Source organism: Sceloporus undulatus, chromosome 2 (genome assembly GCF_019175285.1).
Source record: "Sceloporus undulatus isolate JIND9_A2432 ecotype Alabama chromosome 2, SceUnd_v1.1, whole genome shotgun sequence".
Lineage (NCBI taxonomy): Eukaryota > Metazoa > Chordata > Lepidosauria > Squamata > Phrynosomatidae > Sceloporus > Sceloporus undulatus.
Window position 1 is genome coordinate 100,740,892 of NC_056523.1, and position 17,101 is coordinate 100,757,992.

At 42.2% G+C, this 17,101-nt stretch overlaps 1 protein-coding gene across 3 annotated transcripts in view; it reads left to right on the plus strand.

The window, feature by feature from the left end:
- FSTL4 (follistatin like 4) overlaps positions 1 to 17,101 on the plus strand; it is a 615,437-nt gene that overhangs the window by 339,661 nt on the left and 258,675 nt on the right. For all 3 annotated transcript variants that reach the window (XM_042455922.1, XM_042455924.1, XM_042455923.1), the window contains exon 5: positions 14,180 to 14,367. In XM_042455922.1, coding sequence (XP_042311856.1) covers positions 14,180 to 14,367 — 188 coding nt within the window. The remainder of the gene's footprint in view (positions 1 to 14,179; positions 14,368 to 17,101) is intronic.

A 17,101-nucleotide genomic window follows, 5' to 3' on the forward strand; every position in this document is an offset into this window, starting at 1 on the left:
AAGGGACACCATTTTGTTATGTCATTACATTTAATGGGACTTGAGCATACACAGATTTTGTTATACACAGGGGATCATGGAACCAAACCCCAGCGTATAACTCTCTCTCTCTCTCTCTCTCTCTCTCTCCCCCCTCTCTCTCTCTATATATATATATCATCAACATAAATCACAAGCATGATAACAGGTGATACCAAAAGAACACCAAAAATATTTCACAGATGGTAAAACTCCAGTAATAGCCAAAGAATTTTGAGATCACTAAAATATTTCCAATAATAGAGCCAATGTTGTGTAATGGTTTCAGCACTGGGCTATTCTGCTCAGCCATGGAAACCTACTGGGTGGCCTTGGGCATGTCATACTCTCTCAGCCTCAGAGGAAGGCAAAGGAACTCCCCCCCTGAACAAATATTGTAAAGACAATCCCGTGAATGGTTAACTTTAGGATCATCACAAGTCAGAAATGGTTTGAAGGCACACAACAAAAATGTTTTGAGATTTAATAGAGAAAATTAAAAGGTCTTCACTTGCTATTGAAAGACCATCAAAGTTAAATAAGCCAGCCCAAAACCACAGTTTACAACTGCCTCTACTAGCAAACAATGCATTTCATGGAAGGCCACAGAATGTGAATGTAAAATTTCAGAAGATATACCTGGGAAGAGACAAATAATCAGGCAACTTGATATTTTTTGGGCTTTAAAGACTGTGCTGCCACTTTGAATTGGGCCTACAAATGCACTGTAGGCCAGCACAGATGACAGTATTATGAGGGGTCATGGTGGATATGCAAAAACTGTATATCTAAGGTCTTTTCACACTACACAATTAGTTTACAGAGCACTGGAATTCAAACAGATAGCCATGTTAGTCTGGAAAATCAATATGCAAAATGATTTGAGACTAACAGTTTTGAGACTAACTTGATTAAGCCTAACCAATAGTGGGTTTGAACAGAGGCAATGATTTACAGCACATTACACATATTATAACACTAGCTAACCCCCCATCATCCTGAGGCCTCTCTTTATCAGTTCATCACATCTCCTTTCTGGTTCCCATTCTAATACTTCCACCCATCTACTCACCCTGGATTTAGGCAACATATTTCCACCTGCATTTTTTCCCTTTGTCCATTGTTAAAAACAGAGCTTGCCCCTCATCTCCATGCTCACAAGTTTTACATTTCTACTGCTATTCTCATACACAGCCTGCTTTATAGGTCTGCCCCCAGACCCTCCACTCCATGCATCTGAGGAAGTAGACTCAACTCAAGGAAAGCTTATGCTACCAGCTTCTTTCTTTCAGTTAGTCTCAAAGGTGCTACAAGATCACATTGCATACTGTACAGATCACTAGCTCTGATCCCATTGATTGTGATGGTTCCATTCTGTGGAATCCAGGTTTTTTGGTTTTGTGAGGCACTAGAGCTCTCTTGCTAAGAAGTCTAAAAGCACTCCCCTAAACTGCAAATCCCAGGATTTCACATGATAGTTCTGGCAGTTGAAGTGGGACCATAGCTCTTTAATTGTATAGTGTAAAATTCTCCCTATTCTAACACCCTGTTCCTGCTAGGGTTGACACATTGCTCGAGTTGCCTGGCCCTGAGTCTCTCATTGTCATGGTTTATCACCAGATGAGATTTCCACCTCAACTAGCAGAGCAGCAGTTTACAACAATTTGTAATGCTTAATTGATTCATTTCTGCAGTAGACCCTCCAGAGGATCTGTGCATTTATTTCGTTAGCTTCTTCCTTCCCTTTCAGTTGTTCTGACACAGAACTCATCCTCCCCTCTGTTCTTCATCCACCCACTTGCTAAAAGCCAGAAGATTAATCCCTTCTTTTAACCTTAAGATTTCTGTTTAAATTGCCAAACAGGAACATACATGTTCATGTTCTCTCTCTGTGTGTGTGTGTGTATGTTTGAATGATGAGCTGTGAGCCACTGTAGTTAGTGTTTAACGGACAACACTTCATGACATCACCAGGGGTCCTCCCTAGATCTCAGTTATTGGCCCAGAAACATCAGCGTCTGGTAGATACTGAAGTGGCAACCCTAGTTCCTACAGTGGTCAACCAGTTGTCAGTGAAGTGTGTGAACAGGATATAAGTGCAACCGTGCTCACCATCTTGTCTTTTCCAGCAGCTGATTTATCTAGCCATCCTACCTATGATATGAAGGGTGCCATGCAGCCATTGTGACTAGTAGCCACTTTTAGCCCTAGCCTTTATCAATTTATCTAATTCCTCATTAAAGCCTTCCAGGTTGGCAGCCATCACTACATCTTATGACAGGGGTTGTCTAGCCCTGGTTAACAATCTTGCTCTCTCCTATTTGGGTACAACAGAAGCTAAACTATTTTCAAATGCTATGCCATGTACAAGATATTGCAATAATCAGAGAGCCAGATTAAGAAGGCTAGTTCAGTTGAAATAGGGACTAAGGGGCTCAACAGACTGCCCCTTTGGAGCAGCTTGCAACTGCCCCTTTCCTTGCTGGATCAGGGCCATGGTAACTACACGTTGGCCTTTCCATGGTGCAAAAAGAAGCCACTAAAATCAGCTCCTTTTTGTACCATAGAAAGGGTGCCTTTGCCACCGTGGTAGTGGCTTTTCAGTGCTTCTTTGGCACAGTGCATTTAAAAGCTGTGCCAACAGAGTACTGTGATGTCCCCTGCCATGCGGTTAGGTGTGGGAGTGGGGGTAACATAGGGGCAACTGGCATGGGGGCAGCTGACATGCATACACCATGCCCCCATGCCACCCACATATAATGCCAGTCTGTTTAGTCCCAATGTCTGGATTTCTTTCTTTCTTTCCCACCCTGTATCATGAGATCTCAGGGCAGCATATAATTAAAACCAATACAAACAGATTAAAATTATTTAAAACTGTAAAATAAATTAAATGGACTGAAACGTTTTAAATAAACTGGGAAGTTTAGAAAAAGATTTTTTTTAAAGTTAAAAGAATCTAAAACTATGTGTTTAAATATTTCATAGTGAATGAATTAGGTCCCAAGGCTTCAATGAATAGTCATGTTATTTACTTGGTTCCCAAATAAAACCAGTGTTGGCCCTAGTCAGACCTTCAAGATTGAGAGCAGTCCACAGTCAGCTAGGATCCTAAATTCAAAATGAAGATAGTGGTGTCTTCTCTGATGAATAAATACATCTGTTGAAATTTTATCCTGTTTTTGCATTGATATTCAGACACCAGAATGATTCATGAGGATACACTTTGATCATTAAATGAAAAATCACTTCGAATGGATCATCCTTTATCCTTGAAGGAATTTCAAATGACCAGTTCAGGGAAAGACTAAGCTTGATAAGCTAATCATGTTTTTGTTTGTCTTTTATGAATGGGTGTTCCATCTTTATAAATGGTTAATCACTGATAGTATTTTCACTTATTTGAGTTTATCTTTTAATGTTTCTTTGTGGGACGCAGGGCTAACCGTGCTGGCTGCATAAAAGAAAATCACTATCTGACACTCTAGCATGTCTGGGCAATGCTTAGCTGGTCTGGTGTCAATAACATATATGTGGTAGGCATAAAAGCCAGCTATTCATGGTAGGAAGAGTTAGTGATGTTGCCAGATCACTGTCCTTTCCTCTGCCCATGTGATATTCTTGACTCCACGTTGATATTATATAGTGTTTAGTAAACTGAATATATTGAACTGAAGGACTTCAAAACTTCTCATTCATATAACAAAACCCTTCAGACATAATCTTTTTTCCTACAAAACATTGTGAGTGCATGTTGTGTGCCTTCAAGTGGTTTCCAACTTATGGCGACCCAAAGACAAACCTATCATAGGCCTGTTACAGACTGCCAAAATAAAGCTGCTTCAGGTCTCTTTGGAGGTATGCTGTTTAAACAATGCATGCACCCTAAGAATCCGGAAGCTGCACCAAAGCTGCACTCCAGTGATTAGGAATGGAGTGTGGCTTTGGCGTGACCTCTGGACTCTTAGGACCCATGCATCATTTAAATAGCATACCTCCAAAGAGACCTGAAGCAGCTTTATTTTGGCAGTCTGTAACAGGCCATAGTGTTTTCTTGGCAAGATTCATTCAGAGGAGGTTTGCCATCACCTTCCCCTGAGGCTGAGAGCATGGACTTTTCCAAGGGCACCCACTGGGTTTTATGGCCAAGCCAAGAATCAAACCCTGGTCTCCAAAGTTGCAATCCAGCACTCAAACCACTGTGCCACTAACCTTACTAGGCTCGATTTTCTTCAAAAAGCTGAAACCTACCTCATGCTCCTCCCATACACATGTCCATCAAATCTAAAACCCCAGACATAACAGCAAACTGTTTTTGTAGTCTCCATACTGAAAGCATTTTTATCTGCTTATTTTTCCTCTCTCTGTTTCTAGATAGAAAAACCATGTCTATATTCTAAAGAATATCACAAGTATTTAATACAGCTGTATCAGCAAGGCAGGAAGTTCCCTTTTTGACTTGGAAGTGCTCAGACAAATCATACTGAAAAGAAAATGTGCAGATAAGGGAGAGAGTTTAGATATGCTTAACACAGTAGTTAGTGGGTGGATGTGTGTGTGTGTGTGTGTGTGTTGTTTGTTTTGTTTTTTGCTTTTTGGTGACTTAAGAAAGACAAATGGATTTTCCCCCCCTGGCATGCAAATAAACCTTTGAAGGCAAAAATGAAGAAACTCTGAATGTGCTTAGTACAGGGAACAAAGTGACAGGGGAAAAGAAAAACAGGAAAGGAGGAAGGAACCAAAGAGAAAAGCAAGCATTTATTTATTTATACATTTAATTACTTATTTACTTCCACTCAGTGAGTGCTTGGGGAGGGTTACAGTAAAAGCATAAATACTGGGTCCTGATATTGGGAGAAAGGTGGGATTGAAGTGAAATAAAATGCAACAATTCCAAGCAAAACTAAACTGAAATAGCCCCTACGCCCATGAAGTCTAGCATCTTTATCACTGCTCAGGGAGTGAGGGAGGCTGTTTTTTTTAAAGCTGTCTTGAACTGAGGCCCTATTGAGCACATGGCTTAGGGGAATCCAAATTATGGAATTTCCCCCTTTGATGTATGAATCTGAGTCAGTATTTGTTATCTGCTTGGTATCAGGGAAGTCTGTCCTCTCAGGTGTGAATGGCGCTATTAATGGTATTTCACATGTTTTTAAAAACTTCCTATTATTAATAATTTTAATTATTTCAGTGATAGTTTCTCAAAGAAAAGGATTCTACAAGGCTACCATATGCCGTACTTTTTCTGGGATTCTTAAAATATCCACTGCCATTTCACTTCCTGCCCATTGATGATGCTTCTTCAATTTCTCCTCTCTAGCTTCATCAAAAGTTCCACTAGGAGAAGGGATGGAGGCCAGCATGGCAGAGTACACACACACACACACACACACACACACACACACACACAGAGAGAGAGAGACTTCGGGGTGGGGGGAAACAGGAGAGAGATCTCAAAGGGGAAGACAAGCTAGCTGAGTGAGGTGGATGAGGAAAGCTGCAGAAATAATCCAGTTTGACTCAATATCTCAGAGTGACCTTGGCGATGAGAAAATCCCATAAGGCAAACTGGATTTATTTTAGAAGGCTGTGGTTCAGCATTCAAAATGTTTTCGAGAGGGACATTTGATGTAGTGGTGGTTTAGGACCATGTGTCTTCCTGTTTATGGCGCTGTACAGACCACCTGAAAAAGGTGGCCTGCCGGTGCCTGTTTTTCCTCTGGAGAGAAGCCGCAGCCGCCAAACCACATGGCTTCCCTCCGGCAGAAAAAGAACCCGAAAAAGCAGGTTCTTTTAAATCCGCAGAGGCAGCATAACAGGTGCACCATTGGCTCACTTATTATTATTATTATTATTATTATTATTAACCTTTATACATAAGCACCGTGTGGCATGTGGACGCCACACAGCGCTTACGTAACAATAGCGGCGCCCATGTATACAGGGTAGTGCTATTATTACCCTGCCACCACATAATAGGGTTGTGGGGCGTGCGGTCGCTCTGCCCCCATGCAACCCTAGTATGTGGCCAGGCCGGCGCAAAGTGCCGATCTGGGCCGCACCACTATAGTCCATAATGGGGAGCCATTTCTGGAGGAATGCATAATTACTAATGAGATCTTTTAATGGTGTTATCTGTTGTTTCTGTCTGCCAGTTGGCTGTATATGTGTATGTATGAGTGCATTTGGTTTTGTTTGTTTGTTTGTTTGTTTGTTTGTTTTTAGTTTATCTGTCGTTTCTCACTCTTGTAAGCCATGTAAAATGTTTTATACTGAAAGGCAATATATAAATGACATTTCTACATTACAATTGCATATGACACATTTTCAATCATCATTGAAAAGTTCCTAGAGAAGAAGACTGAGGAGCTCAACAGACTGCCCCTAAGGGGCGGCCTCTAGCCACTCCTTTTCTAGCTGGATCAGGGCCACAGCAACCTCACGCCTTGACCCCAATCCAGCCTTTCGAGGGTGCAAAAAGGACCCACAAAAAGCATGTCCTTTTTGCACCCTCAAAAGGGCACCGTAGGCTATGTGGCGCTCCTTTGGTGCTGCATCCCATGATGCTGTGCATCATCTGGAGCAGCGCATGGCATCAAGGTCCGCTGGGGGGGTGGAATCAGGCATGTGTCGTGAGGACACTATGCCCTGACTCTGCCCCCAAGCCAACCTTTCAGACCGGTATGTAAAGGGCCTGAGAAACACCTCCACCTAAGCTCCTGGAGACCCTCAGACAACCAAGGAAGAAACAGCAGTGATGTAGGTGGAACAAGAATTTAAGGGGGCTTTATATATACTTCCTGTATTGTCTAATGTTCACATTACAATTCTGAACTATCGGGATTTTTTTTTTAAGTTCCTGTATCCCTAGCATGCGATATTTATATTTTTTCATATTAACATAAGGGGAATTTCAGACTGTGTCAAGATCATATTATCAGTCAACCTTGGAGATAGGACTTTCCAGAAGTTTCCAAAAGCAATACTTACACTTTATCAGAGTTTTAAAAATTACAACTTCCAGAATACACTGTGCATCATACTCAGTAGATATGCTGGCTGGGAGATACAGGAAGCTTCAGTTTTTAATAAAAGACAACTTTTCTCAAGCTCTTCTTACCTGTACCTATGACCACATATCAGTGGTTCTTCAAATGGACAGCTGTAAAATCATCCAGTTTCATAAGGCATTTGGCTGTCACCTGGTTCATAGTGTCTACCCTATCTGCTCAGAAGTAAGCCTCACTGACTTCAAGGGGCTCTCTCTGTGTGTGTTTGTGTGTGAGAGAGCTTTCAAATCACCAATTTCAGTCACCTGTTCATTGGTGGTGAACCATCCAAGTACTAACCAGAGCTGCCCCTGCTTAGCATCCAGGATCTGCTGCCTTATAAGCCTAAATACCCTTTTAGGCTTATAAATACTGTTCAATCAAACAGTACTTGGACTGCAGACCCTAAAAACACGTACAGAGGAGTAAGCCTAAATATCATTTAGGCTGTACGTGTTTTTAGGGTCTGCAGTCCAAGTACTGTTTGATTGATTGATGGTGTGACTTGTATCCAATTAAGGAAGTAATTAATCAATGAAAATTAAATAGATTAAAATAAATATTCAGATTGCTACCTCTGATGAATAGATATATTGAAGGAAACAGTATAGAAATTTTACAGTCTAATAAATGAAATATACCTCCGATAGTTAAAGGGGGGGGATATTTTAATTTAGCCCCTTTCCACTCTCTATCATTCTCACAAAAAATGATGAAATGGTCACAGAATTGTTCTGTTAACTCAGCAGTTCTGCTGGTGAAAATTTGCACTTAATGATAAATCCCAGTGTCCTTTGACTAATTGCCTCACAATTAGTGGATGAATCTATTAATTACAACTTGCAGCTCTCCTTATTGTTGGAACTGGGCTTAAAGAAGAAATGATTATTTTTTCGCTTGGTCCAAGAACTTTCAGATTTAAGCAGTCCTTCGAATTCTCTAATCTCTAAATGTGAAAAGAGGGAGCATGGATCACCATATGGTTTCCTTTGACTGTCTCATTCTCATCGTCGTTCACATGATGAAGGTGATTCTGGGCTTCAGTTAAGAACTCTTTGTGAAAAGTCTCTGTGTGATTTAGAAACCTGGAAAATCAGATTTTTAAATCTTGTGGAGAACCTCCAGAGTCTTCTTCAGTCAGGCACTTTCTACATGTGGAAGAGGAGAGGGGTGTGATGGAAGAGAATGCAATTAGTAGTCTCATATGTGTCAAGAATATCACAGTAGTGGCTCTCATGTCAATGCTCTGAGTTTGAATCCAAACTTTAAATGAATTTTCCAAGATGCTGAATTTATTTTGCAGATAGTGTTGAGCACACTGGACACTTCTTTGAAATTAAGGCTAAAACCTGGAGTCAATTCACTATCCCACTGACCAGCTGTCTCTAGACTATAAACACATTGCACAACTGGGCTAAACCCCAACTTTATTTCTTCCAGTGTGAAGAAGAAAATACTGTAAACCATGGGTGGACAACATGCTACCTCCAAGGCCAATTTTGTAACACACACCTGCATGTTCCCTACTACTGCCTAAATTGCAGTGGTGCAATTGCCACTGTCAGAAACACCCCTCCCTGCCAAAAAAAAACTACAACTACCCCTAACTGCTGATTTCTTGGTACTGTTTTCTTCAACCAGCTTCACTCCTTGTCATTCCCTACATTCCTGGAACCTGGTTTCATGACTCTTTTCATGCTGCTTTCCTGAACCTCATGAGATAAGTTGCTCCAACATCTCACAAGGCTCTGTGGTGAAAGAGAATATTCTGGCATTTTCTGGCAACTTAGAACTACTATAATGGCTACTGAATTTGAACAGTGACTGCAGTGGAGGTATGACCATGGTGGGAGAGGAGTGAAGACTCTGAAGGGGTGTGTGGTGTTCCACTTGCCACTCCCCTGACTCAGAGACATTGCTTGCCTCCTATAAACTGTGCTATACCTCTTAATAATTGTGTTATTTGGCGCCCTCACATAGTCTCCAACTTATGGTGACCCTAAGACGGGTCTGTAATGTGGTTTCCATGCCTCTTTCCATGGCTGAGTGGGGGAATCCAACTCTGATCTCCAGAAACATAGTCCAGTGTTCCTCTTAACAATGTTGTTGTTGTGTGCCTTCAGTCATTTGGACCTAATGCGAATCTGTCATGGGATTTTCTTGGCAAGTTTCTTCAGAGTTGGTTTGCCATTGCCATCTTCTGAGGCTGTGAGAGTATGGCTTGCCCAAGGGTTTTTATGCTTGAGTGGGGAAATGAACTCTGATCTCCAAAATCATAGTCCCACACTCAAACCACTACCCCACACTGGCTTTCCTCCTGTTAATAATACTGCATATGAGAAAGAGTGTATTTTGTTTTACAAGCACTGTTATGAATGAGTAATAGACTGAATAAATTGTATACCTGAGAAGCTAACTCTTCTCTCTTTAATGCAAAGTATATGCATCCGCCACTTGAATATGCAAATAAAATGTTTTTGTCATCTTTGCACCTGTTTCAACCCCTGAATCTCAGTGTTAAATTTCTTCTGGTATGGAAATAAGGACCATACCTCTCATATTTAATAGCAGTGACAGTAATAGGCCTTAAATTTACATGCAGACTTAAAACTATTATTACAAAGAATTAAATAGAATTAGAGGCTCAAGAACAAGGCTCTTAAATCAGAATAAGTTGCTCTCCAGGCCCATAGGAAGGATATTCACTGGAGATGCTTTTCAGTGTTGCTGTGAAATTGCATATTTCTACCTTGAAAACATAAAACTATTTTTTATCTTCCCATTTCTGAAAAAGCTCCTTGAGGAAAATTCTATAGAGAATATAATTTATAATCAACTTTGGCTCCTCCCTTTTCACTTTTCTCTGCTTCAGTGCTACTTCAGTACTCTCTACTATTGCCCAGTCAGGCAGATTTGCTTCTAGGGTGGGTTTTCCTCATCTCAAACATGAGAAACCTTAGTGGCTCCTACTCCAGAATTCACTTACACAAGTGAGACAAATGAAGCCAGCATTTTTCATATGGTGGAAAAAAATTTTAATGTCCAGTCCAGCGCTGCCAACACACCTCACTCCCTTTTCCTTATGTGTCCTCCCTTATTTAAATTCTAAATTTAAGAACAAGGAATTGTCAAATTAACAATTTGCTCTGAAAGACGTTGGGGCTGAAAGGTGGGGTATAAATACAGCACAAACAAACTAACTTGCAAACAAACTAACTAACAAATAATATGCAAGTTAGTTTGTTCTGGGCACCACAATTCAGAAAGGACATTGAGAAACTGGAGCATGTCCAAAGGAGGGCAACAAAAATGGTGAAGGGTCTGGAAACCATGCCCTATGAGGAACGACTTAGGGAGCTGGGGATGTTTAGCCTGGAGAAAAGAAGGTTAAGAGGTGATATGATAGCCCTGTTTAAATATTTGAAAGGATGTCATATTGAGGAGGGAGCAAGCTTGTTTTCTGCTGCTCCAGAGAACAGGACCCGGAACAATGGATGCAAGCTCCAGGAAAAGAGATTTCACCTGAACATTAGGAGGAACTTCCTGACAGTAAGGGCTGTTCGACAGTGGAATGCACTCCCTCGGAGGGTGATAGAGTCTCCTTCCTTGGAGGTCTTTAAACAGAGGCTGGATGGCCATCTGTCAGGGATGCTTTGATTTGGATTTCCTGCATGGCAGGGGGTTGGACTGGATGGCCCTGGTGGTCTCTTCCAGCTCTATGATTCTATGATTCTATGATTCTACTAGGACAGAGATCAAATTTATCTTGGTCAAAGGGACCAGATCCTGTCTGACCTTGGAAACTAAGCAAGGTCAGCCCTAGTTAATACTTGGAATGGAGACTGCCAATGAATACTAGGTGCTGTAGTCTATGTTTCAGAGGAAGGAACTGGCAAAACCACCTCTGAGGATTCCTTGCCTAACAAAAATTTGTAAGCTGCCTTGAGAATTGTAAGCTGCCTTGAGTCCCTGTACTGGGAGGAAGGTGGGATATAATAATAATAATAATAATAATAATAATAATAATAATAATAATAATAATTTCCTATGAAATTCATGGGGTCACCATAAATCAACAGTCAACTTGAAGGCACACACACAGAGCTGTAAGTTAAACATTTTAAAATGTTTGGATTTTGCCTCATTTTCTTCCTCTTTGCTAGCATGACACTTTGCCACATTATGCAACAAGTATTATCTCTTTTTTATGGGAGAAAGTTCTTCATGAAGCAGTTAGTATATCTTCAGAAAAAGCACTTAAGGGTGCAGACAGTCAACTAGTGGGTAAAGCATCTTCCTCCTGATCTATTGTTGTTGTTGTTGTTGTTGTTGTTGTTGTGTGCTTTCATGTCATCTCTGATTTATGGTAACTCTTTCTTTGTAAGATCTGTTCATAGTAGGATTGAAATCAGCTTCCTTAGAAGCTGAGAGTGTGTGACATGTCTACAGTCATGCAGTGGATTTCCATGGCTGCATGAGAATTCAACCCCTGGTCTCCAGCATTGTAGTCCAATGCTCATACCATTGCACTGTGTTGGCTTCCCAATCTGCTGCATAGTGATACTGCTCATCTTTGAGACAGTTAGTCTGTCATTACAAATAAGAGGTCTGGACTTTCTTGTTGTAGTTCCATCTTTATTCAATAAAATATGTTTATGCTCCCGTTTTGGGTGTTTAACTAAACTACGAGTTTGAATCCTAGACAATATACTGTACTGAAATGTGGGAACTTCTTCATACCCAAGATGGAAGGAACTTGAGCTTTAAAAAAAAGTGTGGGAGGAAACAAAATGACCTAGGGCCTGAACAAACAGGCCAAAATATAGCTGCTTTGAGTCACTTTGGAGGTAGGCTGTTTAAAGGACACACACATCATAAGAGGCCAGAAGCTGTGCCAAAGCTGCGCTCCAGTCCTGTCTGTTCAGGCCCATAGTTTCTCACCAGAAGCAAAGACCCTGCCTCTTTAAACGAGTGATTATACTTTGTTGTTCTTAAATGCCCTCTAGTAGACCATGACTCATGGAAACTCTATGAATGAGGCATTTCCAAGACCTGCTGTCTTCTACTGCTCTGCTTAGGTCCTGTAAATTTAGATCCATAACCTCCCTGATTGAGCTTAACCATCTGGTGTGTGGTCTTCCTTTCCACTGCCTTCTACCTTCCCTAACATTATTGTCTTTCCTTGTGATTTATGCCTTCTCATGATGTGGCCAAAGTACAACAGTCTCAGTTTTGTCATTTTGGGTTCCAGGGAGGGTTCAAGCTTGATATGTCCCTTCTCTTACATGAGGGATCCGTTCCCCCCTCCCCCGCATAAAAGAAATTCTACATATGCTTGAGCCCCATTAGAAGTAATTGGGCTCATGTTTGAAACAGCGCAGTGGCACGCACGTGCCACAGGTGCATGCACTATTACTCCTTCCTGTGCATGGCGCCACTTTTTCTGTCACGTATGACATGGGCGCACTGTATTTTCTTTCTGTCAGTTTTCTTCACTGTCCAGCTCTCACATCTGTACATAGTGATGGGGAATGCAGTGGCTTGGACAATTCTGAATTTAGTGTTCTGTTGTATATCATTACACTTTAGGATCTTGTCTAGTTCTTTCATGGCTGCCCTTCCCATTCTTAGTCTTTTTCTTATTTCTTCACTGCACTCTCCGTACTGATCAATGTTTGATCCAAGGCACAGGGATTCTAACTAATATTGGCCTGTTACACACGGGCTCTTGAGGCGCCCCCATCACGTGATAGGGGTTGGCCGGGGACCTAGTGTCCACACTGGCCTCACCCCTATCACGTGACAGGGGCGTAATAATGGCGGCGCCCTATACACACAGGCACCACCATTATTACGTGTCGGACGCATAGTGTCCGCACATCGCGCGGGGCTTATGACATCGTGAGTGCGCGATTGGCGCCTCGCGGTGTCATAACTGTGCCATGGGAAGAAGCGCCATTTTGAGGCTTCTTTTTTGCTTTGCGCGGGAGCCGCGCGGTTTGGCTGCTGCGGCTCCCTCGCGGAGCAACCAGAAGCGCCGGCAGACCACCGCTTTTGGGTGGTCTGTAACGGGCCTTAGTTTGCTCATTATCTAACCTGAACACCTATCTTCACTCCTTCTTCTTTTGAGTTTAAACCTGCTCTTCAAATGATATTTTCTGTGTACAAGTTGAACAGGTAGGTTGATAGAATGCAGCCTTGCCTGATTATATTTTGAAGTATAATAATTATACTTTAATGTATAATCAGCCTTGCCTAATTATACATTACACCTCTACAATAGTAGTGGATTTTCTGCTTTGGAAATTTGAAATTTGAATTTCAACTTGTGAAATGTATGTATATCTTATGCTTTTGAATCCTTGCTCAACCTTACAACATTGGTGACTTTGGGCAAGTTAGAATCTCTCAGTCGAAGACAAAGGCAATGGCAAACTTCCTCTGAACAAGTCGTGTGGGGAAACCCTATGAGAAGGTTGCATATGTCTCAGTTGACTTGAAGGCACAGAACAACAGCAGAAAATATCTTATTTATGACATATGCAATTCTTTCTGATATATTCTTTCTGACTATATTCCTGCAGACATGTAGCCCTTCTCCATTTTAAACTGAATTGTTTAAACAGTTTTAGCAAGTTTGCAGTGTTCAGCACTTCAAAGATAACCTAAGCTTGCGCTACTAGAAAAAAAACTGGATTGTGCTATGTAGAACAGCAGAGGTCCTGAAAAACAGGATTGTGGGAGGTGTGGGAAGGGACTAAGAATGAACATTCTGGATTGTATGGTTTTGTGCATGTGTCTTTTATTCATAGTTACCCAACATATGCCTATATTTTTAAGATGTGACTAAAGCAACTCTAGCATAGACAGCAGATTACTACATTTTACAGTACATGGCTGAGGGAAACTATGCAATCTGTAAAGTAAGATACTTTGGTGGTAGGATTTAGAGAAGAAGGATCTCACGTTTTGCAAAAGGCAAACTGTCAAGGATCATCTTAAAGTATTGCTTTTGTGATGTATGTTATCAGCTTGTCTTGCTATCTAGAAACAGAATGCTTAAACAGATTGTAAAAATGTACATAGTTAGGTAATGATGTCTTTTCTTTTAGGGGATGCATGTACAATGGCAGACTACAGTCAACTGAAAGGTATCCTTCTGGACCTTCAATCTCATCACCAGGGGCAGCAAAACTACCCAGCAGAGGAGAGAATCCAAAAGCGGCTCTTAGTTGAAGACCTGTTTAACCACCTGGATCTAAATGGTGATGGACACCTCAGCAGTTCTGAATTGGCTCTGGTAGGTTTGTCTTTCAGTGAAAATTGACTGATGAAATTGATTTCATTTCATTTAAAGTGTAAACTGAGTGTAAGTACAGAGAACTTTTCTTGAATATAGCCATTTGGAAAACTCTGTCCAAAATTAAGCTAAGAGATCTTCCACTGCAGGTGAAACCTTTTGTCCATCTGTCTTGAGAGGAGAAATGTTGTTCTTCAAAATTAAGGGATATTTTGCATAACTGGAATGTGCCATGCCACACTGTTTTTCCTGTTTGCCTTCCTTGCAAATATAGGTTTGTGTTTGCCAGTCTCTTATTGAATATACCCTGCTTGTTGATAAATAAGAAAGTTAATTTCTATGCAAAACACGCACACACTTGAATTAGAGACTAGGCATATAGAGTCTTTTCCTCTTCTTTTCAGATGTTTTAATAAAATAAACATTGATTAGTATTCTACATTTAAAAAATCCATCAGTGATTCCATTTATTGGCCAACCGAAATGCACAATATACTTGTTGCAAGCTTTCGAAGCTCCATGGACTTTTTCATCAGGCAAGATGTTACAAACCAAACAGGAGGGGGGGAAAAACAGGAAAAAAACAACAGTATTCTACATGTTAGTTAAGTATTAGTTAAATTTACAGCGCTTTATAAATAAAGGTTAATAATAATAATAATATACTTTGGCCCCATACAGACTGTCAAAGTAAAGCTGTTGCTTGCCAGTGAGGGCAGCGCAAAATAATAACAGAAGCAACATGTGGAGGAAAGGCCACAACTTTATTTATGCAAACCAGCAACCAAAGGTAGGGTTGGCCAAAAGCATGAGGTCTGGATCATCGTACAACCCGCCGTTGTAAGATAATGGCATGTCATATAGAGCAAGGCATCGGGATGAGCTAGGGGCTAATCTAACGCCCTCTCGGAACCATGCAACCTGCTGATTGCATATGAAATCAAGCCCCTAGTCACCGGGAAGTGATGTGATATTATGGCCCCCGCAATGGCCACAACACATGCCCTCATCGCTCCCAAGTCCCATAGGGACTCCCGATACAGTGCTACGCAACCTTATAGACCATGCCTACCAGATCCAGAACCTCTGCTGTCGCCACAAAAGGCTGTTCTGCAGGAACGCCTACCGCCAACCCTACCCTACGCACACAGCGCAGCAACATATGCACCAGAGAACGCTGCCTGACCAGCCCAACCAGTAAATCTGCAAAAGGAGATATTCCAAAACATAGAAATGCCAGCATAACAAGATTGTGCTAGCTGAACAGCAATCACAGGCTAAATAATAGAGCACCTGAACAGCAAGATCTGCCCCAGACTGCCCACCAAGGGTGGGGGGGGGACGAGATGCACAACTGCCGGAGAAGGCAGCGGACCAGGGACAAGGAGAACCGGAGACAGTTATCCTCAAACTGATACTGACAGCAAAAAATTGACCATAATTATGGCGATGCCAAAAGGCCAGGTCTAGCCAAAGGCTCCCAGGCAATGGCTAGTTGGAAGCATGACCAGCTCCCGCATTGGGAGGAAGGGCGGGGTGTCCGACCCCAGAGGTAAGAGAAGGTGAAGGGACAAGAGGGCAAGACAGCCTGGTGTGGGACCCCTTGCACGATGCACAGATGTGGTCAAACCTGCATTGGTTGCGGGAACACTTTCCAACATTGAAATCCCAGCAAACAAGGCCCATTAAGTCAGAAGGGGCAGAGCTAGGAAAAGGGGCTCCAGGCACAGCCTGGGTGTCAACTTCCAAGAGCCAGATTTCAGAGTGGAGTTGATCCCAACACTCCTTAGAGTTCTGGGATGCATGCTGCCAAAAAGCAGTATCATAAGCGATAGTCGCCGAATCACCTGCGAATTCTCTGGCCCTCTGGATATGAAGCAAATGGCTGTCTAGCTGCCAAGCCCTCTCAGGGAAAGCCATAGCAATGACAGCCCTGAAAATGGTGAAACCCTCCAGCCAATTATCAAAAGTACGATCAACCAGAGGAGCAGGGGGACCTTTCTTTTTCCCCTTGGAGGAGGTGACTGCTATGGCATCAAAACCTGAAGGAGGAACCAAACTAAAAACATCAACAAAGCAACCCCTCAGAATAAGCTTTCTAGTCTTTTGAGGCAGATGAGAGCCAGGAGGACGCTCGCCAGGTGCACAAACTGGCAATCCTTCCACTTGCTGGTCGACCCAAACCCCCTGAAGACTGGGTCACCAGGTGCGTCTCTTGATGGCCCAACGTGGCAAGCCTGGGACCATGGCATGTTCAACCCAAAACCAATCCCTTCCAGTAGGTAAGGTTGTGCTGCCAGCATCTTGAACATGTTGAGCAAGCTGTAAGGAAGGATTCCGTTGATGTTTTCTCTTTGCCTTGCTCTTCTTCTTGCGTCGCCTCCGTCTGTTGATCACTCCTGTGCTGACAATTACCTCATCGTCCGAACTGGAGGACGACAATGAAGACAAGTCGCTGGAGCTGGAGGACGACCAGACTAACGAGGGCCGTGCTGCAGCTTGATTCTTGTCCTGAGCCGATGGAAGTGGTTGGTTGGAGATTGGAGCTGAAGAACTGGCAGATGGTGGAAGTGAAGCAAGCCCTTCAGGATGCAGGTGGCTGGGTGATGTGGCTTTCGCAATCAGCTCGGCAATGGAGTGAGACAATTCTGTAATCGCTGATTCAGATAACGGAGGCACCAGTGAAGATGGCCTGGCATGTGAAGATCTGGATGCAGCAATATCCATAGCACTT